Here is a 25680-nt window from a genome sequence, read left to right on the forward strand (position 1 = left end):
AATGGGAGTGCCATCAAATCTCACAAAGCATTCCAAGATGAACAAAAGGATCAATAACTAAGTCAAAGCCAAACGAAGGCATTTTATTCATGTACTTCAACATTCTCAGCTGTGTTGATACATACCAAGCAATGCAGTAAAGAATACCCACTGGAACCTGACCAGGCGGTAGCACAGTGGATAGAGCATTGGCCTGGGATGCAGAGGACCCAGGTTCGAGACCCCGAGGTCACCAGATTGAGTGCGGCCTCATCTGGTTTGAGCAAAAAGCCCACCAGCTTAAACCCAAGGTTGCTGGCTCCAGCAAGGGGTTACTCAGTCTGCTGAAGGCTCGCGGTCAAGGCACTTATGAGAAAGCAATCAATGAACAACTAAGGTGTTGCAACGCGCAATGAAAAACTAATGATTGATGCTTCTCATCTCTCTCCGTTCCTGTCTGTCTGTCCCTGTCTATCCCTCTCTATCTCTGAAAAAAAAAAAAAAAAAGAATATCCACTGGAGGCCCTGGCCAGTTGGCATAGTGGTAGAGTGTCAGCCTGGTGTGTGGAAGTCCTGGGTTCAATTCCCGGTCAAGGCATACAGAAGTGCCCATCTGCTTCTCCACCCTTCCCCCTCTCCTCTATCTCTCTCTTCCCCTCCATAGCCAAGGCTCCATTGGAGCAAAGTTGGCCCAGGCGCTAAGAATGGCTCCATGGCCTCTGCCTCAGGCACTAGAATGGCTCCAGTTGCAGTGGAGTAACACCCCAGATGGGCACAGCATTGCCCCGGTGGGCATGCTGGGTGGATCCCGGGTGGGCACATGCGGAAGTCTGTCTGACTGCCTCCTCGCTTCCAGCTTCAGAAAAATACCAAAAAAATAAAATAAAATAAAGTAAAATAAAAGGAATACCCAATGGAGTTGAAACCTATACTAATATGCATGGTGACCACTGTCAGAGACCTTCCACAACGTGCGGTGCATTGCTCTGTAGCACGTCCCGAGCACGAGGGAGAGTGCAGGGACAGATGAGCTGGACAGCAGCTGGTGAGTGCTGGAGATGAGTGATGGAGATGAGTGATGGGTACTGAAGGTTCATTATATAATTATCTGTATGTTTGCACATGTTTAGAATCTTCCACAATGAAAGAGGAAAGAGACATTTTCGAGATCCTCAAAAGCAGAAATAGGCCATTTATGTCCCTTCTCACGAAACTTCATTTTCAGAACTCCAAGACAATGGAGAACAAATAAACACTTTTTTTTGTCCTTAAGCAGTGAAGCAGAAAGGTAGTGATGCATATCTTAAGCCTAGAAAATTTCCTAAGAGAAAACTGATTAGAATTAATAACAAAATGTCAAACCTTTCATAACTTCCCCTTCTCGTGTTTCTATCACACCTCTGCACGCAGAACTCTGACTCCTCCAGGGGAACATGCACATGGCCTAAGGACAGGAAAAAAACCTCCTGCAAAAAGTTGCAAAAGCCATGTGAAACTCAAGATCAGAAACTGGAACTGGAAGCTAATGTGATAATGGTATGAGTGACAGACGATGTATCCTCAGGAGGCAAAGTCAAGTCTCACCTGATGTTGAGGGCTCCTAAAAGATGTCTAGTCAGAGGGTTCATAGACCCTAGCTGGCATCAGGTGCCTCAGACATCCACTCAGGGTTCCTGGCTGTCTAGAGACCCCACAGCCACCCCTCAAGGAGTTAGCAAGTCAGCAGGGAGACAAATGTAAACCAAGATTCACAACACCAGCAAGAAGTGCCCCTGGAACCCAGACGAGAAAGGGGCTCGCCCTGCTTGAGGAGTCAAGGAAGTAACCTGGGAAGGGGTCTGCGCAGCCACACAGGAGGCTGTCCAACAGCACACACTGTTGGCCTGGAGGAGCTGTAGCTACAAGGGGCACCCTCCTGGGAGAAAAGGGAGTTGAGGCCAAAGAGCTGAGCAGACCCTGAGGGCCTCGCGTGCACATTGAAGAGCTCAGACTTGACCCTGTGGGTCAGTGCTCCCCAAGCAACTGGTGACAGATCAGTGGTCAAAAATGATAACTCATCACAGGCGGCCCTTACTCTCCCTTTTGTACTGTCTCCTCGTGGACAGGTAACACAGGTGGGCAGACCACACAGAGTAGCACTGCTACAGTCAACAGCAAGGGCACTTCCCTGGGGGGTGTGGCATGGTCCAACTGTCTCTCAGAGGGCGTGTCTGACAGCAGCATGGTGGGTGAGTGGGAAGACAGGACAGGAGGCAGGGACCACAGCTGAGAAGCTGTCACATTAATCTGGGAAATGGATGGAGAGCCTGTGGCTCAGGCACTGTCAAGGGGGGACAGAGAGGAGGAGTCAGATCTGGGAGACACTTCTTCAGTCTACACAAAAGGACATGGTGACCAAGTAGCAAAGCATGGCTACTTTCCAGACTGGGTGGGTATGCCCGTCAGCACTGGGAGAAACCATGGCAAAGAGGCACACGGTAAGGAAGGGAAACTTGTGTGGGAAGACGTTCTTCAGATTTCAAATAAGTAATTTTGTTCTAATCCTTCCCCCATAAGAATCTCCAATATTAACCATTCAAGGGACATCTCAGGAGTCTGGGTCCATCTGGTTAGGAAGGCAGCCATGCTGCACATTTAGCATATTTTTATGTTTAGTCAAGAATGGTTCTAAATGAGATCCAGTCCTCCACGCCATGGAGAGTATGGGCGTTACCTGTAATTTGATAAATATTTGAGTGTTAAAAATCAGCATTAATTAGTATTTCAAATTGACTGCAGAAGCCATAAACCAGTGCTGGCAATACCAAAGAAAGTCCTTTCGAACCCAGCAAGCCAAAGCAAGTTGTGTAAAACTAATCTAACGAAAAGCATGACAGCAACATTTGCAGTTTGCACTTGGACTGACAGAGCAGTTAAATAAACCAGTAGTCCCCAACCCCCGGGCCTCGGACCGGTACCAGTCCGCGGGCTATTTGGTACCAGTCCGCAGAGAAAGAATAAATAACTTACATTATTTCCATTTTATTTATATTTAAGTCTGAATGATGCTTTATTTTTAAAAAATTACCAGATTCCCTCTGTTACATCCGTTTAACACTCACTCTTGACGCTTGTCTTGTTCATGTGGACATTTATCCGTCCCACCCTAAAGGCTGGTCCGAGAAAATATTTTCTGACATTAAACCGGTCTGTGGCCCAAAAAAGGTTGGGGACCACTGAAATAAACCATACTCAACCATAGTCACTGGTGAAATTTCAGAGACATACTGACTGTGGCGCTACAGTTACAAAAATCGCGGTTTAGAAAGAATATACCTAATGGAAAATGTCAGAGTTCAAGTTAGTTCCTGAAAACAAATAAAATGCATTTTCTGTACTAGGTGAAGTTGGCCACGGTGGTGTAAGAAATCTCCATTTCTGGGAACAGCAACACATGTTTGGGTGAGAAACAAAAGCACCTGCCAAAACCACTCTGTGCAAAGAAAAAAAAAAAAACACTCCCAGTTTGTTGGCCCCTGAAACAAGTAAACAGTTAGGAAACCATGAAGTAGAAGAACAGGTATATATACTCTGCAGAACCCCAGCCCCAGTTTGATGGGTTAAAGATATCTATTTGTATCGACAAGTTTCATTCCATTTGACTTGGACTCCTAGCTGCTACACAGGCCCAAGCCCAGGGCCTCCCCTGCCTGGACTGGGGCAGTGGCCGCCGCCTGGTCTCCTGCTTCCTCCTGGCCCCATCAGCGAGTCTCAACACAGCACTTGCTGATACTGCAAAGCAAAGGACGGGTGTCTTAGTCAGCTCGGGCTGCTATAACAAAATACCGTAGCCTGGGTGGCTTAAAGAACAGATATTTATGTCTCACAGTTCTTCAGACTAGAAGCCAAAGACCAGGTGTCAGCATGGTTGGGTTCTAGGCACTAATTCCATCATGGAGGTCCCCTCCTCACAAACTCATCTAAACCAAATCACCTCCTAAAGGCTCTACCTCCAAATACCATCACATTGGGGGACAAAAGACTTCAATATATGAATTTGGGTGGGGGCAAACATCACATAACACTGGAGCATGTCACTCCTTTGTTTAGATACCATCAATGGCTTCAAAGAAGTTAATGTCCTCACATCAGCCCCAAGGAGCTATTACCAGTGATCTTCATAGGGAGGGCACAGATAGCCAGGCAATGCTCAGGAAGTCTGTGAGGGCATTTCCTGGTGGTCAAAGGAACTGGGGGAGGGGGGCAATATGGCACTAACTGTGGGGTCCAGGAACTTCCAGCAGCCCTGTACAGGATTGCCCCATATCTGCAGGCTGCCAGGTGCTCACATGGGCCAGAAAACCTTTAGTAGTGATTTGAGCCTGCAACCTAACTGCTTTACATAAAACTGCAAAAGCACTTTTTTGCATAATTTTATACAACTGAATCTTCTCAGAATATGACTGCTGTCTAAGTCAGGAAAGGTTATACCTTTGTTTGGAATGCTATCAAGAGTTGCTCACCATCCTGGAAATCCAGTCACCAGAGGTATCTGCTATCCTAGACTGCATTAGCACGCACCGTGCTCACTTATAGGTGGGGCATCAGTAGAGATCAGTGTGTGCCTGAGCATTTACTTATGTGTTAAATTATATATATGTGATTAAAAACTACTTGCCTATTATTTCACATTACCAGTTGAGCAATATAGTTATTTATTCTTGAAACTGTCGGTATATGTAGATTAGTGTCTATAAATCTCATTTCAGGATAGTGGGGGCATTTTTACCATAAATATTATGTAAAGAGAGCTCTGTGCCTCTACATGACTGGCCCTCTGCCATGCCAAGCACACACTCACCTATGCCCCTGGCAAGGCCTTCTGCCTAAAGACTTCCTTCTTTCCTTGAGTTCCTAGTCAAATGATGCCTTCTCCGTGGGGCTGTCCCTGTTTAAATTTGCAGCCCCACCCCACCCAACAACGTGGCATGCCTACTCCACTTTCCTGCTTTCCTCTACTCCACAGCTCTTAACACCCACTGCGTTATTTATTTGCTCATCTGCTTCCTCATTAGAATAAAAGCTCCTGAAGGAATGGATATTGTCTGTTTCCTTGACTTGTATCCTCAGGACTAGAACAGTATCTGTATACTTTTATAATCTATTTATATGTTAATGGTTTACAAATACCAATTTTAAATTGTGCAGTTATAACTGCAAGATGAAACCTGAATTGAAAGCTCAGGGTCTCCATTGATTACCTCCTATAATCTCTGTATAAAAATACATATTGAACCCTGGCCGATTGGCTCAGTGGTAGAGCGTCGGCCTGGTGTGCAGGAGTCCCGGGTTCGATTCCCAGCCAGAGCACACAGTGCCCATCTGCTTCTCCACCCCTTCCCTCTCTCCTTCCTCTTTGTCTCTCTCTTGCCCTCCCGCAGCCGAGGCTCCATTGGAGCAAAGTTGGCCTGGGCGCTGGGGATGGCTCTATGGCCTCTGCCTCAGGTGCTAGAATGGCTCTGGTTGCAACAGAGCAACGCCCTGGATGGGCGGAGCATTGCCCTCTGGTGGGCATGCTCGGTGGATCCCGGTTGGGCGCATGTGGGAGTCTGTCGGACTCCCTCCCCGTTTCCAACTTCAGAAAAATAAAAAGAAAAAAGAAAAGAAAAGAAAAATACATATTGAGCCTGGCCTGTGGTGGCACCATGAATAAAGCATCAACCTGGAATGCTAAGGTCACTGGTTCAAAGCCCTGGGCTTGCCCAGTCAGGTTACATAGAAGAAGCAAGTAATGAACAACTAAGGTGAATCAACTATGAGTTGATACTTCTTGCTCCCCTCACCTGTCCTCTCTCTGTAAAATCAATAAATTATATATATATATTTAATTATTTTTTTAATTAATGTATTTTTTAAGGCTACTGTAGGGTAGCCAAGGCTGAATTTCACTAAAATCAGCCAGTTTTATCTCAGAAAAACACTAAGACTTAGAACATAGTAAATATTGAAATTACTAGACCTTAGGCAGATTTCTCTAATTCTTTAAGAGTCTTTTAACTCCTCCCTGCTCTGCCTAGACCTGCTGTCTCCTTTGTTCCTTTCCTAACGTCCCTCCTCCCAACTAAAATCCAATCCACCCCCTAAGGCTCAGCTCCAAAACCCCAGCTTCAAGAAGTCTTTCCTGTCCCCCTCCAGCAGTTCCTAGGACCGCTCTAAGGTGGTTACAACCTGCTCTGTGTTGGAAGTTCTGTGTATTTATCATTCCTCCCTACCAGACCACAGGCTCCTTGCGAGCAAGGACTGTCTTTTCCTTCTTTGGGCCCACACACTATCTTCACAGACCAGGTTCTGTAAACATGTTAAAAAGAAGCAAATCCTCTAAGCTCCAAGCTACAGGTGAGAACAGGTTCACTATATGTTTGGCTAAGTAACAAACAAGGCAGGACCCAGTTTTGCCAGATAGAGTTAAGGCTACTTCTAGAAATTAAGACTTGGAAAACATTGCCTGACCAGGCGGAGGCGCAGTAGATAAGAGCGTCGGACTGGGATGCCAAGGACCCAGGTTGGAGACCCCGAGGTCGCCAGCTTGAGCACGGGCTCATCTGGGTTGAGCAAAACTCACCAGCTTGGACCCAAGATCGCTGGCTCGAGCAAGGGGTTACTCGGTCTGCTGAAGGCCCGCAGTCAAGGCACATATGAGAAAGCAATCAATGAACAACTAAGGTGTCACAAGGAAAAACTGATGACTGATGCTTCTCATCTCTCTTCGTTCCTGTCTGTCCCTATCTATCTCTCTCTCTGACTCTCTCTCTGTCTCTGTAAAAAAAAAAAAGGACTTGGAGAAGATCAGTTTAAAACAACACAGACAGGCCTGACTAGGCAGTGGTGCAGCGGATAGAACGTCAGACTGCTATGTGGAGGACCCAGGTTAGAAATCCCGAGGTCACTGGCTTGACGCAGGCTCATCTGGTTTGAGCAAGGCTCACCAGCTTGAGTCCAAGGTTGCTGGCTCAAGCAAGGGGTCACTCGGTCTGCTGTAGCCCCCTGGTCAAGGCACATATGAGAAAGCAATCAATGAACAACAAAGAATTGTTGCTTCTCATTTCTCTTCCTTCCTGTCTGTCCCTCTCTCTGTCTCTCTCTATGTCTGTCACAAAAAAAACAAAAAAAAAATAAAAAAAAACAAAAAAAACCCCAGACAGCCCTAACTGAATAGCTCAGTTGGTTAGAACATCATCCTGAAGCATGGAGGTTGCCGGTTTAACCCCCAGTTAGGGCACGTGCAGGAGCAGATTTATGTTCCCCTCTCTCCTCTCTCTTTTTCCCTCCCTCTCTTGCTAAAATCAATAAGTAAATGTAAAAAAAGTAAAATAAAATGACAGAGAAAAGCAAAGCAGAAGAATGAAGCAGCTTGGGGTGAAAATGTCCTGCCTAGGAATACTGAAACTGTGGGACCAGCCCTAACACAATAGTAAAAACATTTATCGCAATCCTTTCATACCTTGTTGATTTTCATCTTTGGACAAAATCAGAAATTATAATTTAAAAAAAATTTTTTTTTTATTTTTAGTGAAAGGAGTGGAAGCAGAGACAGACTCTTGCACGTGCCCTAACCAGGATCTTCCCTGCAAGCCCACTAGGGGGCGATGCTCTGTCCATCTGGGGCCCTTGCTCTGTTGCAACCCGAGCCTTTTTTTTTAACACTTGAAGTGGAGGCCATGGAGCCATCCTCAGTACCCGGGACCAACTTTCTTCAATTGAGCCATGGCTGTAGGAGGGGAGGAGGAGAGAGAGAGAGAAGCAAGAGGGGTTGGGGTGGAGAAGCAGATGAGCACTTCTCCTGTGTACCTTGACCAGGAATCAAAACTGGGACATCCACATACTGGGCCGACACTCGACCACTGAGCCAACCGGCCAGGGCCTAGAAATTATGAAATTTAAACAATTCTGCTTTTGTTTTAAAACCATTAAAGGGCTTAAAGATGACAGGACAGATTACATTCTGGAATGCAATGCCAAAACCCAGCTTTACTGTCTCCTTGAGACCACTGACTCCAGAAAGCTGGTCCTTTCTATTGTTTTAAACAGGGCCCGGACAGGCGAGGCAGGCAGTCTGTGGGACCCCACCTGCCATCATCTATGGATGGTAACTAGGTGAGCTACTGAATGGACAAGATGACGTGTGACCTTCTAACAGAGGCCGGTATTTTCCCATCTAAAAGACTATTTTGGAACATTTTATTAAAGAAGGAAACACACTTGCTGTGCTCATGAAAATAATGAGTCACAGATTGTGACAGAAAAGGACACACTGGTCAGAGCCTCATCTAGGGCCAAATGATAAGTATTACTGGGCAGAATAACAGAGCTGACACAGAAAGCCCCAAATCCTGGGATTTGCATGCTTTTACCTGGGAAGATTACTTTGGAAATCGAATGCAATCTCCCAGCTACAGGACTCCACTCTGCTATTCCCAGGAAGACAAGACCATAAAATGGAAGTGTGGGCAATTACTAAATGAGAAACAAGCTCAGTCTTTTACTTCCCTCCATGTAAAGAACCAATAAAGTGACTAACTTGGACAGATGTCAAATCGACAGCCCTCAATTATTCTAGCCTCTATAAAAATCAATGAGTCATTTGAGGTTAGAGAAGATACCTTCTTGTTATTATGATTGCAAGATTATTATAACTTAACAAAAAATTTTATGCAGCATGTCTTTTGTAAAGACCAAGCCAGAACTATTAATAGGAAAGCCTAGAGCCATTTAAACATAAAATCTGGACAGAAGCAAAAACAAACAAACAAAAAACAAAGAGTGCCTCTTCAACGGATGCACTTAGCAGATAATCACAATTCAAGCTGTAAGTATACCTTTGAGCCCTGTCCTCTCCTTGACTCCATTGTCTCTTTTTATTTTACTAAATAACATATAACAGTTCTTCTCTTTTTCTGAAATATGTTTCCTTGGAAACAGCTGAGCAAATGTCCATGAGACCTAAGAACCAAATCCACATTACCTTCTTTTAATGTCCATTTGATCGAGCCTGTCCTCTTGCTGACAGCATGCAAACTTCCATCTAGGGTTGACACAAACAGCAAGGTTTCGGGAAGTGTCACTGTGTTGGGACTTCCAAATATCTGCAATGAGATGGGGAAGAACCTTCATGGTCAATATGATTCTCCATCTTGGACATATACCTCCACAGACCCCCAAATCCCACCTAGAGTTTCTAAAATCTACCATCTTAAGAGATGAAGAAACCAACTGAGGTTGGCAACCCTAAGTTCTCATCATGGGCACCTGTCTAGACAACATGTGAGTCAGGACTGGAACTCAGGTTGCCTTATTCTAAGTGGCAATCCTTCCTACAGACAGGCTTATGGCCTATCATGACAAGGACAAGGATTTTGAAATAACCCACTGAAACAGAGGTACAAGAGTATGCTCAGCTTTCTAACTGACTTCCTTCTCTTAGTTATAATTCACTTTCTAAAACCTGGCCATCTTGCAAGTTTCCATGATAAAGAAGAATGCCAACACACCACACACACCCATACTCATGAAATTTTAAAGAGTAAAGAATTAGGAGAAAATGTTTAAAGCAAAATAGGAAAAAGAGCTCTCATTCTATAATAAATTGGTATATTAATAAAACACCAAGATATCAAAAGAGGTGTTATAAAAGAAAATATATTAACATTTTATATAAAACATAACCTAAATGACTCATTTATACCCAAAATATGATTTAAATCAAAATGTACCTTTTATGCTCAATGAACTAAGAAAACAGCCAAAGGTAGTGAAATTCACTTTCTCACCCATTGCTGATAGCAATGAGAAGTATAAGTTAGTGCAGTCTTTCTGGAAAGCATAAAAGTGCTCATATCCCTGGTTCTGTAATTCCACTTCTATATTCTAAAAAAATTATTCCAGATTATAGAAGCAACTCTGTGCTCAATGATAGTCATTACATCCCATTTATAAACACACACACACACACACACACACACACACAAAAAAAAAAAAACCCTAGAAAAAATCCAATTTTTCTAGTAATATCTAAACGGTTGAAATAAATTATGACATATACACTCAATGCAACATTATGTAATCATTAAAACAGCATGTGGGAAAATTTACAATATAGAAAAATGTTTATATATGTTATCTCATGAAAAATACAGAACCCAAAATTTAATGTACATTGTGGTTATAGTTTTACTGGACAATTTTTTTTGTTTTTGGTCTGCCTGTCCTCTGGCTTAGCTAGGAACTATACCCTCATCCACACAGATTCCATGGGAGCAGCTATGTGTGTGTGCGCATGTGCAAGTGAAAGCATGTGCATGCGCACACTGCACATATACACAGATGATAGCTGCTAAGGTTTCCTAGGAACATGCTTTTCAAGTATGGGCCCATTCAGCAATGCTACCTTCTAAAGAGATTGTCCCTTCCTTTGTCACTACACTGTTCTGCAAATTAACTGGTTCCTGTAGGTGTTGGATTAAAAACAGGCCAGCTTGCTTATACTGAGACAGTTTGAATTTTGGCACAAATGCTATTTTTAAAATATGGCTGGCTTTTAGCACTAAATCTAAAAGATGGGGGGTTACTTGTGCATGGAAGTCTGCCATCAAAATACCTGGTCATTCTTGGTAAGATCAGAATGGTGCCCAGTTAATCCCTTAGAAGGAAAAACCCTGTGGCTCACTTCAGGACATGCCGGGGTGGCAGGACAAACACTCCAGTTCCTGTACCTCTTTTCCACGGGGAGACCAATTGGCAGAGGGACCGCTGCCAGAACCTGCCTCATCTCCTGTCCTGTGTTTCCGACCTGGAGGGGGTAAGTTCCCTCCTTTGCTTTGTCCAGAGCCAGGTCCCACTCTCCTGGAATGGGAGAGACAATTGCAAGCTTGACCACTGCCTGCTGAGTCTATTCTCTGGGTCAAGCCTTAGACCTGAGGAGGAAATATCTGCTTTGAATTCCACCTTTGGAACTAGGAAGTCAGTTTTAGTTAGACTGGCTGAGAAAAGGAAGCCTCAGGGGCGGTGCCTGCCCTAGCCCCAACCCAGAGGTTATGCGTCCTGACTGTTGTGGGGGTGGTTAGAATTATTATAGGTCACAGGATATAGACAATGACAAGTCTCACCTGGACCTGCCCCCACCTGAACCAGAGGAGTGCACACTGCCCAGATCATCTGGCATGGAGAACAGTGGCCCTGTGACAAGATCACTGAGGTTACCCCTGAACAAGACAGGGGGACATGTCTCCCACTGCGAAGGGGATGGATTTGCAGCTTGATGTGTGATGGCAGGATTATGTTAGGTAGGGGCAGTGTGGGGACTGAATAAATGAAAAGGGAAGACACATGCCTACATGGGGGCCCAAAAATGGAAATCCCCGCTGAGGCGCGCTCCACCTATCAAATACACAGTTACCACAGGGACCACCATTTTGTACAATAGGTTTGGGTCACACAAGAAGTGGGTCGAACTCTCTGGATGGATGAAGTGGTAAGAAATGAGACTTGGGAGATTTCTGTATGTTTTCCTCCATGTGCAAAACAACTGGGTGAGAAAAGAGAAAGACAAAGGCAGAAACAGAAAGAAGCCTGAGCCCCCACTGACCCTCAGGCCTTGCCAAGTTCCTGTTCTTGGGCCCAGAGACACTCAATCCTTACAATCAACTCCCCGCTTTGCTCAAGCTTGTTGGAACTCCGTTTCTGTCACTCACAACCCACAGAGTCCTAAGGCACGCACCCAAACACACACACGTGCACATATCAACAGTGCACATGAAAATATATACATATAGAGAAAAAGATGAAACTCCAGTACTGAAAAACTATAGCAATGGTTTTTCTCCTCTATTTTCTAAATTTTCTATAATAGGTGAAATGAATTCTTCCTAAAATAGAAAGAAGATGGACAAGTTAGCAGGTGGGAGAGAAACTGGCATTCAAAGGAGCTTCCGCGAGCTCTTCTGTCCCAGCTGAAGCGCTTTCCATCTCAGAAAATTAGGCAACTCGACAACCTTGGATCATTAATATCCACCAAACAAGGAACTAAAGTTTATCTTCTGGTCAGCCGGTATGCTTCCAAGAAGAGGAGTTTTGCTATTGTTATTAAAGACTAGAGGGCAATTATAATGAACTAAATGCCCCCAAGTACATCTTATCACAGTATTTATATTAAAAAGAGCTAATATTTAATAAAATACATCAGTGCTGCTTCGCTACTAGTGTGGAAACAAAGGCCAGCTGCCTGTCTGAGCAGCCTGGAAACCACAGGAAGGGCAATTGTCTATGGTTGGTTGGTAAATTGAAATAAAACTCTAATCACCTAACACAGTCTTTTTAAATCTCCAAAATGCCAGGTTGGGCTAGACATTGAATTTAGCAACTGAGAGTGCTAACAGTTAATCACCATGTCCCCAGTGACAGTCACAAACCCTATCACAAGGGACAGAATTTTCTCTTCTTTGACGGCTCTCAGCCATTTCAAATTAGAATGGTCAGGGAGCCACTGCGAACAGTGTTAATCTCTCAGAAGGCAAATGAGTATTACAAGATTTCTGGCTTTATATCCTCGGCATTTTTTAAAGCATGCAAATGCCTGTCTTCAAATACAGTTGCCAAAACTAACATGAATTAAGCTTCTATAAGGCTTTTGCAATACTGAGCCCAGCTGAGAGCTAGGTGGACCTGAACATCTGAAGACATGCTTCAGCCATGAACTCGCATGTCCCCTTTGCCCAGCCTTTTCAGTCATCAGTGCTCCCTTTTCTCTATGGCAGAGGAAACGACAATAGGACCTACAATTAAATACACTAGTTTCCGGAGAGCCTGAAAATGGAAAGAAAATGCTGATTCTGCAGACCAGTTGCAAGTCAACTACCTGGAATCCAACTCATTTTTCAAACTAGTGGGAAATATGATCCTGGCTTTGATAATGACTTCTAAGAAGTAACCACAGTAACGCTGTAGCAGGTAAGAATGGCAGCAGAGGGTAATCTAGTCCAGCCTAAAACTAGACTTACATTTAGCTAATTGGTTCTCATGAAGTCTGATATAATGTCATCTCCCACGAGGTGAGCCTGAGATCATTCTGGAAACAGCCAGCCTGAGGACCAGGGAGCCTGGGATTTCAGTGTGGATGATGCCAGGAAAGTGGCTGCTGTCAAACCAGCTTATTTCACTCCGGTCAGTTCAGTGGTATAGCAATCCTCACTGCAGACCCGCTCTGCCAGGACTTCTACAAGCGTCTCCCTCCCGTGAAACGAACAGCATTCTGGGACACACCCTCGTGTTCAATGTTCTGATGACAAAGCAAGCTGTCACGAAGCCCAGAGCTACACCAGTTCCTAAGGTGCACCACTCACTCTGCCTTCATTGCAAAGACATGGAGCAACGTCCCAACAGCTTTCACTGATGATGCAAAGATGGGTTGCTGACCATTTCATTCTCTAATATTTTAAACTCAACTAATTATCGCTCTTGCATTAATTAACTCAACTCCTCATATTTCAGGTGGGAAGAAAATTTTTTCAAACAAGTTCTGAAATCACTTGGTTTAGAAAATGTCTTCGGTAAACAGAACTATGGACAGAAAAGACAGGGATGTGTTTAAGCAGCACCAAAACAGACACAACAGTCTCGAACAAGAACCCAGCCATTTCTACCTTGGACTTTGGGCTGCTTAGGCCAGGAGGTGGCTCAGCCGGGGCAAGAGGAAACCACCACCAAGCGCCAGGGTTTGGTTATGCTGCCACTTCTGTCACCAAAGTGACTGCTCATGTCCACTCCCACTCTGCCCCATGAGGAAGAACAGCTGGAGGGCACCCTGCTAGCTTCCCTAAGATTGGGACAAATGAAAGGCCAGTGTTCCTCATCAGGGTCTTCGGAAATGCTGCATTTTCCAAAAACATGGAAGTCTTCATTTTCGCTCACATTTCAAGAAACAGTCCACAGGCTAACTGACCACCTAATAACAAGGGTCAGAAATAAGGTTAATAAAACTAGCACAGAGCTTTCATCTTGAAGTCAGTGGAAAGAAGTGGGGCCGTGCACACACGTCTCCAACCCAGCTTTCCAGAGGGGTGCCACCTGATGAACTCTCCAGTTTCGGTTCTACTTACAAACCCAGCGCATCCTAACTGCACAGAAAAGGCGTAACACATACAGAGGACCGCCACCAGAAACAGCAGGACATTCTCTTCTCAAGAGGCGTGCAGATCAACCCAGCCCAACCCAATCGCACAGCTCCACAAGTTCCATGTATATGAGAATGCTATAATGCTAGTTTAGAACAAAAACAGTAAAACTAGTTAAAATAAAAACCTTTTCTGTGAATCTTCTTTCCCTTTCCTACCTCCACTCCAAAAGACCACAGTCTGTATAACATTAGAATACAATACTCTGGCTGCTAAAATGATTTCCTTTTCCTTTTAGGAGTACTGCACTGATTTCCACGATTTGTTGAGGGACTGTTTTATTCTTTCTTTCATTTTTTAAAAAATAATTTTTCCTCTACTTTCATTGTATTACTGTTATATTGCATAATCCTAACTTTAGTTTTATTAATTTAAAGTTAAGAAAACTATTCCTCCAAACTAAACTAGAACTCTAGCAAGGATATTGTCATGTTCCCACAGAGTATCATTACGCAATGTAGTATGTACCTAAATTCCTGGAACCTACAACCTGCCCCCAGCACCCAGTCTGCCCGCCTTCCGCAGTGCAGGGACTCCCTGCCAGGGCTCGAGTCCACCGGACACCAGCCACAGAGGTGAGGCCAAGCTAAAGAGACTTGAAGTTCATTTTAGTTAAGGAACACTACACATTACAGTATTACAGGTAAGACTTACAACAGGTATACAAGTGAGGGAAGGATTACATAAGGAAGATTTCCAAGAAATTTTGCTTTACTATTTAAACACAAGAGTTCTTGAGAAGAATTAAAGCTGCATTTCACCAAATATAGAATGATAGGTTTCAAGGGGATTAGAATGTGCTAAGGAATCAGAACTTATAATTATTAACTTAGCAATAATGCTCAGAAGTGAGGGGGTTTTGTTCTGCTGGCTTTAATTAGTGAAAGCCACAAGATAGATGAGCTGATTTTAAGAGATATTTGTAAAACAGTTTCTGGTGTGCCATAGTGGGGCACCAGTCTATAGGGTTACACACACACACACACACACACACACACACACACACCTTGTGCAGTAATATGTCAATTCAGCAGGAAGTATCTCGAAATAGTCTTCTGTGATATAGTCTTTGGCAGGCACTAAGTGATATTCAAAAAAAGGACGTATGTGTCTATAATTCTTTTATTTGCAGCAACAGCATCTACTTCAAATTATAAACTCCAACAAAGCCTGGCTACTTGCAGTTCTGGCTGCTTTACAAAAGTGCCCAGAGAAGTACTGTCATTCTAATGCCATTTGATCACATGGCAGAAGACTGTGCTCAATCATGGCCAAAAAGCCATCTAGAAGTCACCAAAGCAGCTAACATTAAAATTGGTGTCCAGTAAATGCCAGCCCAAACCCATTACATAAAGATCTCTTCTTGAAAAATAGAGCCTACATGAGTATATAAGCCTCATACTAATCAGGAGAATGGACAAAACAAACAGCTCCCAAAAACCTACTTTTGAAGGTTTCTTTTGTTTTTCTTTTTGGTTTTTTTTTTGTGTGTGTTTTTGTTGTGTTTTTTTTGCAGCAAGTAAAGGAAGAATTTGTTGGCCATGCAGGAAGAGAGTGAGAGAAAAGGAGACCTTGGAGACAGGTTCAGGGGGTTAGCTCAGGACAAGCTGTCGCTGACCACTGCTCCCCTGGTTGCAAGTCTCCTGCAGTCCCTTCGAGTTTAGGAGAAAGAGAAGCAAGGAAAATGTACCCGGGGGAAGAGGAGGAGGAGGAAGGGAAAGGCACGGGCATGCTCCTGGAAAGGAGAGGGCTTGAAGGTTTATGTAAAGGCTTGATTAGACAGATACAACAAAGATTTTTGTTTTAATCAAACCCTGCTCCCCAACCCTGAACTCATTTGCACACCTTATCCAACAGTCAGGTCCTCTCTTCCAATTACAGAAATGACTACATAGCCATCTGTACACAGACACAGAAAATTCATTCTGTCTAGTCTCCTGTCTGCTGAATTGGGATAAAGATTAAAGGACACATGGAGCTTACCAGACAAGAAAAAGCTCAAGGAGTTCATCACCACCAAACCACTACTTCACGAAATGTTAACGGGTCTTCTTTAAGAGGAAGAAGAAAAGATTAAAAAGAATATGAACAATAAAATGGCATTAAATACATATCTATCAACAACTAAATCTAAAAAGCAAAATAAACGAACAGGCAGAAGAGAAAGAGACTCATAGATACAGAGAACATTTTAACAGTTGCCAGACAGGAGGAGGCGCCAGGGAGATGGACGAAAAAAGTGAAGGGATTGAGAAGTACAGATTGGTTGTTATAGCATAGTCACAGGGTTGTAAAGTACAGTATAGAGAATGTAGTCAAAAATATTCTAACACCTATATATGGGACCAGGTGGGTAGAATATTTACCATCACCTGGCAGGATGATCACTTAGGAAGTTTTATATGTCTAATCACTGAGATGTACACCTGAAACTAATATAATACTGTATGTCAACTGTAATTGAAAATTTAAAAATAATTTTATAATATAATTTTAAAAATCTGATAAAAGGAAGCTGAAAAAAATTAAAACATTGGTAGGAGACTTTTCTTGTTTAATTGTGCCTCTATTTTAATGATTTCAGTCTACTAACTATTTCAAATTCTGTTATACTTCATTTACTTGAGTATTAATCACAATAATCCATCAACCAAATACTAGTTCCTTCTAACCAGCCTATCAGCTGTTAGGTTTCCGGACATTAAGTCAATAAAAGTAACCATGACATTTGCTTTGGATAGAAGTCAAGTGTCTGGATGGGATGTAGTAAAGGTCAAGGCCTAACTGAACAGATCTGTGTGGTTTCCAAACTAAGCAACTGTGAGAGTTAAACTAGTATTTGTGGCAATTCTTGTGTGTGGTGTAATTAACCACCACCAAAGACAGTTACAATTCTTCAGTTCAGGCTATTCCTTTAAAAGTTCTAATAAAAGCTTCCTCATAAGTCAACCTTATTCCTAAGAGCAAAGGTATGCTGAATATATTTCCCCAACTAGTTGCGGGGGGGGGGGGGGGGGGGGGGGATAGCAGGCCCTGTATCTAAGTCCAAGTAGCAAGCTATTCTGTTTGTCTTCATGGTCCCTCTGCCATTACATATTGATACCATGTGAGGAGGAAATACATTTGGGCATGAGAGGTGCTCCATGGTCAAGGAAACAAGTCCTGTAATTAGGGTGGTGTCAAATCCCTAAGGCACCTAAGTAGTCATTGTATAGGTATGAAAACGAAAACTTAAACTTGCACATTTAGTGCTTGAGATTTAGAATGTGAGTAGAGCCATTATTACTATTAGGTTGTTGTCTTCACTGAAAGGGACAGCAGCAATTCTTGTAAGAACTGAGAAACCTATTAGACCCACTTATCTTAACAGATCAGCAGCATCATAAAACTAAACTGATAAAGGTTTGACTGGGACCAAAAATGCCTAAGGGGACCACCAGCCTTACAATAAGCCAGACTTGATTCATCCGGGTATATATATTCATCTGCAGTTAAACCTACTATTAGGAAATCCTCATACAAAAACCTCAAGGGAAAAAATGACTTGATTCGATACCAGATTTTTCAGTCCTGATAATGGCAACTAATTAGAAACTGTCAATTTTGTTCTTTATCCTTAGTTAGGGATTTCTTTTGGAGGGAGGGAATGGAAGGGGTCAAGTAGAAAGTGGATAAATGCTCTAGTTCAATAAAAATTATCTACAAACAATTGTATTTATGACATAATTGCCATCTATGCTTGCCAGATGTTGCCAAGATTTATAAGAGAAGGCATAGGCAATACACCTCTAGTTGAGACGCCTGGCCAGACAACTTCCCTGAGCCAGAACCCCCACTGTTTGAAGTCCATTTGAGGGTTATCTGCTTTCCTCCTGACCCAGTCCACCATACTGTCTTCCCATCACCAATTAGCTGGATGGTCACTAAGTCCATACAGCTCCCTACAATATAGATCAACAGGAGGACTGTTTACAAATTCTGGGTATGTCATTTTAGAAATAAAAGAGATGAAGAAATCACCTTACCCAACCCCCTCATTTCATAGAAGTTATGGCCCAGAGAGGTTAAGTGACTTGCCCAAAGCACCGCAGACAGGTAACTGTGTAGACACAGGACTGGAACCAAGGTCTCTGTTTTTCTGTCTGGTCCTTTGTCCACTACACCACACTATAATGTTAATACTTGAAATCATACTTCTCTGAGAACCACAAGCTTCAACTACTTCAGGCCTGGAGCTCCCCTCTGAATCCTGCTGGAGCAGATGTAGAACAGCACTCTGCCCTGAGGGTGAGATCTTTAGGATAAGGCCAAAATGTGAACTGTAGGTGCTACACAGACCACTATACCAGGGATCCCCAAACTTTTTACACAGGGGGCCAGTTCACTGTCCCTCAGACCGTTGGAAGGACGGACTATAAAAAAAACTAGGAACAAATCCCTATGCACACTGCACATATCTTATTTTAAAGAAAAAAGACAAAACGGGAACAAATACAATATTTCAAATAAAGAACAAGTAAGTTTAAATCAACAAACTGACCAGTATTTCAATGGGAACTATGCTTCTCTCACTGACCACCAATGAAAGAGGTGCCCCTTCCGGAAGTACAGCGGGGGCCGGATAAATGGCCTCAGGGGACCATAGTTTGGGGACCCCTGAACTATACCAAAAGGCACTGCCTATTAAACATGGTGGGGCTTTAAAACTCTGGTCTGGGTAAGAATTCCTGAGTCCCACCATAAATCTAAGTGGGTGCGATACCACCACAGAAAGTGAAAGGTCACAACCTTAGCCACCATAGAAAACAAATTCCTGCAATACACATTTTCCAGCCTAGTTTTAATGGTTTAAAAAAATGCTCTTTGATGATGATGGTGATACAGTAGCCTCTGCCAATTCCTTTGATGAAGAAAGTCAGTCTTTCAATGCCAATGCCACGGCAACACACACCACTGACTAGCACAGGACAACTCCTCTGAATAGCAAAGAACTTTTTTATGGCCAAACACACACTGACAAACCTCATGTAAAGTCGCAGCCGCTTCACTTAGCAGGAGACGCTCACAAAAAAGGAAGAAAACACAGATCTGAACACTGACTTTTTTACGTGGAAAACAAAATCGTATGCCACCAGATATCTTTGGCGGAGGTTTCTATTTTCTAGGCTCCTCTCCGAGGCCAGTATAAACATCTCTGCAGTTCTCACACATTTGGGCAGCAAAAGGAAGCGTAAGAAACTGCATGGAAGACTGTGGGCACAACCAAATCTAGAATGCGACAACTGTGGCAAGTGCATTGACTGTGACCACACCAGGCTGCTTCCTCCGGCTTCTCAAGGGGCAGGTGGGAAACAGGCAGGAGAGAAGGCTCCAAAAGAAGACAGCCAGGCCTTGGATTCAAGGAAGAAGCCCTCCCAGACAGACACCAAGGAGAACGGAACTAACTCCCCCTGAGAAAGAAAAAATGGCTGTGCAGGGTGGAGAGGGAGGAGGGGACGTGCTTTTTTAGAGGACAGCTCTACGACTAACAGGCCCCATTTTCCCAAGGACTGCTCTTTGAAAAGTCATCTTTCTGGTCAGTCTTCTGCCTCGTCTGCAGGTCATCCGATCTTATTGCCAATTTCCCCAGGTCAGAGAAGCAGCTTACACAGGCATCTGAATTGTGGGGCATGGTAGCTAAACTTCCCTATCTGTTTTTTCTTTTGAAAAGTGAGGAACAGCAACATCTCTTTCTACTAAGAAAGCAAAACAAATATTAAGATCTCCAAAGACAAGAATTATGTAAGTATCAAGGAAAGTCATTTTATTGAAGAAATTGGTAGGAGCCAAAGATACCATCGGAAAGTCAACAAACTAAAAACCTGACTATCCACTCGGACTCAAAACTCAGTTGCTCCTCCTCTCCCTCCCTCATGGGCAGACAGCAATAACATAAATCTGGGGCCAGCTATCTGGAACAATGAAGAAAAGGTTAAAATAGGTTTGGTTTGTGGTGTTTGAGGAGGAAGAAGAATAAAGAAGAAGAAGAGGGAAGAATATAACTGCCGAAAAGATTCTTACCAAACGGTAGTACACTTTACATTCTGGGATTGTATGTGTTTGTCTGAAAACACACTTATGTAGTACCCCTCATTTTCTGATGCTGCTGAACAATTCAACATATGCCTGTTAAACTTCAAAGAAGTGCCTGGGCAGTATGATGTGGTTGTTAGAAGGGCAGATTCTAGAGCCAGACCACCCTGGCCAGTCACCTTGATTTTTCTCACCGATAAAATGGGGATAATAATAATACTTACTTCAAAGGACTATTGGGAGATTTAAATGAGTTAACAGACATAAAGCTTTTAGGACAGTGCCGAGTATACAGTGAGTGCCATATAAGTGTCAGTTATTATGATGATTAATCAAGAACAGTGTAAGACACCAGGATCTAATCACAACAGAGATCTGATTCCTGCCTTCGTGAAGGTTATGGTCTAATAAAGGATCACAGGAGTCAAATAACCAGACAAATAGTAAGTGCTATGAAAAAGCCATATGGGGAACCATGAGGGCATAATGGTTGAGAAGCCAATCTGGTCTTGAGTTGGGGCATATGGGATCAGTGTCAAAGGTTTTTCTGAAGGAGTGACATCTGAGTTAAGATCTATAGGAAGAGGGGAAGAAAAGGAAGAATTTCCTGGGCAGAGGGAATAGCCTGTGCAAAGGCCCTGAGGCTGAAGATAACTTACTGTGTTGAGGTCCTAGTGAGCCAGTGCTACTGGGGAGACAAGGCAGAGAGGTCAATGGGACAAGGCGGGGCGGGAAAAGCAGGAGAAGCCAAGTGTGCACACACACAGAGTGGACCACAAAAACCAGAATCTTTCGTACATGTCTCTTTTTTCCCTTTTTTTTTGTGATAGAGACAGACAGATAGGGACAGACAGAAAAGGAGAGAGATGAGAGGCATCCATTCTCCATTTCAGCACCTTAGTTGTTCATTCATTGCTTTCCTATATGTGCCTTGACCGTGGGGCTACAGCAGACCAAGTGACCCCTTGCTCGAGCCAGCGACCTTGGGTCCAAGCTGGTGGGCTTTTTGCTCAAACCAGATGAGCCCGTGCTCAAGCTGGCAACCTCGGGGTTTCTAACCTGGGTCCTCCACATCCCAGTCCAACGCTCTATCTACTGCACTACCGCCTGGTCAGGCTCTGTACATGTCTTATTTGTGAGCTATGCAGCTTAGAGAGAGGGAAGGGAGACGTTGCTGTCCACATTGGTGTGAAGCAAATCTGGAAGAGACAAATGCTCCCCTAAAGTGAAGTCTGATCCACAAAATATGATCTGTGTTCACACCCTAGGTGAGTTTTTCTGGTGTTTAATTTTATACCAACAGTAGACTAACGCTGCTTAGCTGGTTTACAACTGAGTATGAGCATAACACAGCAAAACATCAGTGAAGTTTAACAATAAGACTGTTGTGATGAAGTGTGGCCTATAAAACAAACCAATGCAAGGCCTCTTGCTCTGCGACCTGTCCTCCAAGGGACTTCTCTGACCTGCTACTATGCATGGACCAGAAAGCTTTCTCTGGAGGCCCTAGGGGTGAAACATGCCCTCTCCTGTCTTTGTACTCACCAGGGTATTCCACCTCCTCAGTACCTGCAGTCAGTGCTTGGCTATTTTTGTTACAGTTGGCAGGAATTGTGGGGATTCTAACTAACCATACAGAACAGGCTAGGTCACTGGATCACAGTCTCACGTTACTCAAGTAGGCTGCCAAGGATACGAGGTTTTTAACGATCTCTTCCAGGCACTCCCTGTTTCACACTTCTTCCGGCTGGCTGACTTGTCTATGTCCAACTTACTTACTAGTTCAACCCCACCCCCAGGGCCAAACTCTCTCTTTGCACCTACAACGCACAGAAAGAAGGGTCCCATTATATATGCAGTGCTGGAGCCCCAAGGCCTACGACACTCCTGCCTTCAAGGAGTTAATCATCTACCAGAGAAACAGTGCAACACAAGTGGAAAGACAGCATGTCCGTGACCATCCCTCCTGGAGGCTGCCTTGGAAGCCTGCCCAGGCCCTGCCCAGCGCAGCCCCTACAATTTGGAGCCCACACACCCTGCTCAGGCCTGCTCCCCACTCCTTGGCCTATCCTACGTTTGTTTCACTCCAAGTTAAAAAAAACCAAAGTTCCTCGGGGATTCGTAAGCCTGGTACATGGTCAACCACCGATTTTTGGGTGATGAAGCTAAAAGAAGATGAGACCAGGCACAGGAATGTGTTGTGGCTCAGGCTCTGGCCAGCCATTACATTTCTCTGGGCATCAGTATCTGATTCTATAAAGTAAAAACAGTAGGTTGGAAATGGCTTTCAGCTCAGAGGTGTGGTGATCCAGGCCTTATCAGGCCCTCGCCTCTCCTGAGGCTTCACTGTCCAGTCCTCTCGCCCTGACAAATCAAAACATGCCAAAACCCACCTGAGAATTCGAGAGTTTAGAAGTCCTGATGCCTTTGAACACAGTCATCCTCAATCCTGGTCTTTCAACATCTCAGCGTCTCCATTTATCTCAAATTATTGCAACATTGGCAATTAGTAATAATCTGATTCACTTTAAGGTTCAGGGTGGGGAAAAGAAATACCACAGAAATCAACCAATGTTATGTGAGGAGGTAGGTGACTCCCAAGGACACATGCTAGAGGCTCGAAAACCAACCACCTTCTAAAACAAAAGGGAGCTCTCTCTTCTTCTCCAAACCACAAGTGAGGTAAGTGATTGAACTTTACCCAGGTATCAAAAGCCCCCGAGATTTCCAAGTACTGAACCATCAGATCAAGAAGATCTAGGGTTGCTTTTAAAAGCAACTGTGGTTTGGTTCCTAGTTAGCTGAATACCAAAACTATAGATGAACCTTGTTCTTAAACTCTATGTAAAGGAAGCTGTTTTCTTCTTTGCAAAATCAGACCACAGCAAGTAGAAAATTAACCCTGACAGAACTATAGGATAAGGCCACTAGATTGTTCAGAGGTCAGAGATTCCCCGAAACCAGCTTTACACCTTTCATGCAGTATTTGAATTTATTTGGAAATCTTATAAATACTTCCACAATGGAAGAAACTATTTCAGTTTGTTTGTAAAATATATGTATATATGTGTGTATGTGAGTGTGTATACAACACACACACACACACACAGCATGTTGATTTGTGATAAGACTGATGAGATGCCACAGGCACTTAACTCATTTAACTCAGTTGCCTATGGCAAAACTGGTTTCATGATATATACTGTGCCACTCAAAGTCGCAGAATCTAGTGACAGTGTTAAATGAGGACATGCTGTATAAACTATATGTGTATTTGGGAGCAGAGCCATCACAGAAATCAAGGAATTCCTGGCTCTGTCCCCTGAGTCTTGGGGTTTTCTGTGGTTTCCTTGACAAATTTGTAACTTTTTCTTATTGTATGGTCATTAAAAATTGACAACAGTCACACTCAGTATCTCATATTTGCCCAGGATTTTCAAACATACAAGAGCTGTCAACAGCAGTCTTCAAGATTAGATGAGAAGCAAACTGTAGTACAGATCTGTACATTAACCCCAACTTGTGGTGCAATGCCACTCGGAGGGTGGGAGGAAGACTCTCGTCTAGGAAAGTGCAGCAGTCAGGGAAGACACCACGCTTCGGCTGGGACCTACAGGCCCAATTTACTTTCTTCCCATAGAATGTTATAATCTTCTCACATTCTATGTGCATTCAGCATACCATCTGCGTGTCTCCGCCAAGCAGACATAAGTTCTGTGAGGGCAGGAATCTCTGATTAGTTCATTTATGTGACCTAGGCACCCCAAATAGTGCTTGGCATAGAACATGTACTCAGTAAAACTGGCAAATGAATGAATGAATGGACAGATAGAATCCACTACACTCAGGAGCCAGGAAGGTGGGAGGCTCAAAGCAAAGCAGCCCTCCCACCTTTGACTGCCAGGTGACTTTGAAGCTTGCAGCTGGGGAACTAGTCACCTAACCTAAATGGTGTTCCTAATTTGAGAAGACATTTAGAAACAGGTCCACATAAGAGATTTCCTAGTTCTATGGCCTTGTTTTTTCAATGAGAAAATGGGAAATAACTCATTTGCCCAAATTTCCCAGCTAGCTAGTATCAAACCCTTCACCACTATATTTTTTATTATATGAGTCAAAACACACATGGAAACAAAAGACTGTACCTATAATCAACATTTCGAAATGGCTAGAATGACAAACTATGCTTATTATCTACTTGAGGAGAGCAGACCTGGAGCTGCCACTTGGGATTTCCTTGCAGCATCAAGTTCAGTGAGGAAACACAGCCCAGGTCCCCGAGTTTACCCAGCTCTGCTAGGCTTCAAACAGTAACCTTCCAATTCTACTGACATTTCTCAACACAGTTCCAGCAGAGCTTTAGACTGGATCCAGTTCAGTCAACATGACACTCACAAATATTCCCTCTTCTTCTAACCCAGCTGTGAGAATCCTTTGAGTAACAACTGAGGTTACTCTGAGATACGGACTGGCCATGTCTGCACTGTATTGTACCATCTGTCCTTTCAACCAGCCACCTGCTGTAAAGGCCCTTCGCACTGTGAGGTGAATAGATGCCCAGATAGCTAGTTCTCACAGAAAAGGGGAAGGTGACTTTTCCAAACTGTCCCCTCCTACAATTTGCTTCCAACACACACATTCTTACCCTGATAAGAAAGTTCCTTTTTGTTTATATGCTTCATTCTTGTACCTTAACTATCAAACTTACTTGTTCTACAAATTTCTTGCATACCCACACCCCTTGACTCCTTTACTCTGGCTACAGAAAGCTGCCTCGAAATTCAGAGATTAATTTCCCTCACCAGGGTACTGTAAAGAAACCTGGAAAGCAGACAGTTTTGATTCCTTAGGCCTCTTACTATACAGAGAAGGCAACAATAAGTAAGGTAAGGCCACTAAGTAATTCTAAACATCGTATAATTTAATAATTAAGGGTCTCTGAATGTAAGGTCAGTTGATAGTTAACTTGATCTTTCTTTTTTTTATAAAGTGGAGAGAGGCGGGAAGGTAGAGAGACATGTGCCCGACCAGGATCCATCTGGCAAGCCCTCTATGAGGTGATGCTCTGCCTGTCTGGGGCATTGCTCTGTTGCTTGGCAACTGAGCTATTTTAGCACCTGAGGTGAGGCCACGGAGCCATCCTCAGCACCTGGGGTGAACCATTCTAGCCATGGCTGTGGGAAAGGAAAAGAGAGAAAGAGAGAGAGAGAAGGGGAGCAGGAGGGGTGGAAAGCAGATGGTCACTTCTTTTGTGTGCCCTGCCTGGGAATTGAACCCAGGACTTCCACACGCCAGGCCGATGCTCTACCGCTAAGCCAAACGGCCAGAGCCACACTTGATTTTTTTTAAAAAGTAATTGGAATAGTTAGTACTCAAAGAAAAAATATCCATCAGTCTGGAATTACTTGGTCTTTAAGAGTTGGGC

At 43.6% G+C, this 25680-nt stretch overlaps 1 protein-coding gene across 2 annotated transcripts in view; it reads right to left on the reverse strand.

Annotated features, from left to right (window-relative positions):
* Window positions 1-25680, reverse strand: part of ERN1 (endoplasmic reticulum to nucleus signaling 1) — a 90156-nt gene that overhangs the window by 53945 nt on the left and 10531 nt on the right. The window contains exon 2 of one of the 2 annotated variants that reach the window (XM_066386409.1): window positions 8981-9101. In XM_066386409.1, the coding sequence (XP_066242506.1) occupies window positions 8981-9101 (121 nt within the window). Of the gene's footprint in view, window positions 1-8980; window positions 9103-25680 lie in introns of those variants that run through there. The other variant, XM_066386410.1, reaches the window with a different exon arrangement.

The sequence above is a fragment of the Saccopteryx leptura genome, chromosome 5 (assembly GCF_036850995.1).
Source record: "Saccopteryx leptura isolate mSacLep1 chromosome 5, mSacLep1_pri_phased_curated, whole genome shotgun sequence".
NCBI classification, from domain to species: Eukaryota; Metazoa; Chordata; class Mammalia; order Chiroptera; family Emballonuridae; genus Saccopteryx; species Saccopteryx leptura.